The sequence below is a fragment of the Pygoscelis adeliae genome, unplaced genomic scaffold, assembly GCF_000699105.1.
Source record: "Pygoscelis adeliae isolate BGI_AS28 unplaced genomic scaffold, ASM69910v1 Scaffold294, whole genome shotgun sequence".
NCBI lineage: Eukaryota > Metazoa > Chordata > Aves > Sphenisciformes > Spheniscidae > Pygoscelis > Pygoscelis adeliae.
Window position 1 is genome coordinate 1,413,666 of NW_008824722.1, and position 2,349 is coordinate 1,416,014.

Sequence of the window (2,349 nt, forward strand, 5' to 3'; positions counted from 1 at the left end):
GCCTTCTGCCCATCACCCCCCTGTCCCCCGGCTGCCCCCATATGGCTCATCCCAAAGGTCAGGGGCACACAGAGGGGAACACAGAGGAGCCTGAGAGCATCTGCACCGGTTGCCAAGGCCACCTTGCTCGGCAGTGCTTGGGGATGCACTGCAGGGGCGTCCCCTCCATCCCCTCCCCACGGTGCTGTCCTGGCACTGCTGAGCTGCTGGCATCAGCAGCAGAGCTGGGGACATCCTGCTCTAGCCCGGCGGGTCCCTCCCGCCCCCACAGCCCCGGCACTCACAACGTCCGCAGCTTGGGCATGTGGTTGAAGCTGGACACAGGGATGGAAGTGATATTGTTGTTATTCAGGGTCCTGCGGGAAGGCAGAGGGGGGCAGGTCAGGGCAGCCAGGCCGTAAGCAGGAGCATGAGATGGTCCAGGTGGCACTAAACCCCTGGAAGCAACAGCACCCACCCACCCCCCAGCACAGGGTGGATGGACGGAGAGGCAAGGGATGGGGACAGCCCAAACCCCCGGCAGGGCTTGCTGCCTTTTCCAGGCTTCTCCCCTCCACAGCCAGCTGCAGGCAGGTGGACACCCTGGGGCAGGACCAGGCCCTGGAGCACAGCTCCACAGCAGTGGTACCAGACCCCTGCTCAGCCCCTCCTCGGGGCCAGGGAGAGACGGCACGCTGAGGATGTCCCTGCAGCACCTCAGTGAGAGGGGAGCACCCGGGGACACCCTCACCCCACATGGGGCTTGCGGGCTGGAGGCTCCAGCCGGCCTCTGGGCACTTACAGGACCTCCAGCCCCCGCAGGGCACGGAAAGCCCCATCCTCGATGCAGCTGATCTGGTTCTTGTCCAGTTGCCTGCAGGAGAAAGACAGAGGCAGTGTTGCTGGGACAGCCCAGGCGGAGAGCAACCGGTGGCTCCGGATGGTTCCTGCCGCCAGACCCGACCCCAAACTCCCCCATGCCACCCATGCCCATCCCTGCTGTGACTCACAGATTCTTGAGGTCGGTGGCCCCGCGGAAAGCTTTCCTGGGGATGGCCTGGATGAAGTTTTCACTCAGGTCCCTGCAGAAGAAAGAGGCAGGAAGGAAAATGACCAGTGCCTGCAAAGCACAATGCCCTGCGGGACCAGGGCATCTACAGGCAGGGGCATGCCCTGGCACTCAGTGATCCCCAAAGGGCTCTGGGAAGCTGTAATTTGGCAACCAGGGACTTGCAGCCCACTGCCCTGCTGGCTGTCCCAAGGCGAGTCCGGCTCCATCCATGGTGGCTGCAAGTGGCTGGGGCTCCCCGGGCACTGGTGTCCCCAGCTCTGATAAGCAGAGCAGCAGGGCACAGCTCTGGGAAAACCCTCTGTACTTAAATACCCTGTGACTGCTATAATTACTGGTCCCTGCTGCTTAACTGGTAATTACACTTAGTGGCTCCAGCAGGCATTCCCATGGAGCCTGCCCCGCACTTTAGAGGGCACAAATAATAGGGTCATTAATTACTTCATCACTACACTGTCCATGTAATCACCCACTCTGCATTGCCGGAGCATGCCGGGCCACCACGGGCTCTGTTTGCAGGGCTGGCAGCGGGTCGGATCCCTGGCCATGCCCGGGCTGGCTTTTAACAACCATGAAGGTCAAAAATCTCACTGCAAAGTAGGGTCTGGGTGGACTGGCTCAGCTCACCCCACCCTCGGGGGAGTAAAAGCCAGTTTGGGATTTGCCTATGATTTTAACAGCTAGCTTTTTCAAACTGGGCCAAATTGCTTCCAACAGAGCCTACTTCTGCTTGTCTACTCGAGGGTGATCCCACAGCTCCCATGCTGCCGTTCCCTCTCTCACCACAAAGGCCAGGAGCTCCTCCGAGCTCGGCAGGCGCCTGCATTGCCTGTCCCCAGCCCCACGGCAGCACAGCCCCGCTCCAGCCACCCATGGGGCGGGAGGCCAAGTCCCCAGCTCCCTCCTGGCACAGGGAAGCTGAAGCATGGCATGGCATTTGTGCTATGCAGCAAGTCCATGGGTGAGTGAGGAGCAGGACCAGGGCAACCTGCATGGATGAAACACCCCCTAGCATTACACAGGCCATGCAGACACCCCCATCCCAGCCCCGAGAGGTAGTTCGGGGTGTCCCTGGATGCCAGTATTTCACACTCTGTGCTCACCAGCTCTGCTTCAACATAATGAAGCCTGTTCACTACTGATATCCCAGGGCAGTTGGGCTGGGTCAGGATGGAGGCACAGCATCCACACTCCTCCCCGTGCCCCCATTTCCTCCAGAAAATGGGCTCAGCATGGCCCACAAGCTGCTTGCAAAAGACCTGGAGGTCTCCAAATCGGGGCTTCACCCCAGCCAAAAGCTT

At 60.7% G+C, this 2,349-nt stretch overlaps 1 protein-coding gene across 1 annotated transcript in view; it reads right to left on the reverse strand.

Moving 5' to 3' along the window:
• SLIT1 (slit homolog 1 (Drosophila)) overlaps positions 1-2,349 on the reverse strand; it is a 15,994-nt gene that overhangs the window by 11,993 nt on the left and 1,652 nt on the right. Inside the window, exons 2-4 of the mRNA XM_009323296.1 lie at positions 990-1,061; positions 782-853; positions 285-356 (exon numbers count right to left, since the gene is read on the reverse strand). Of these exons, the coding sequence (XP_009321571.1) occupies positions 285-356; positions 782-853; positions 990-1,061 (216 nt within the window). The remainder of the gene's footprint in view (positions 1-284; positions 357-781; positions 854-989; positions 1,062-2,349) is intronic.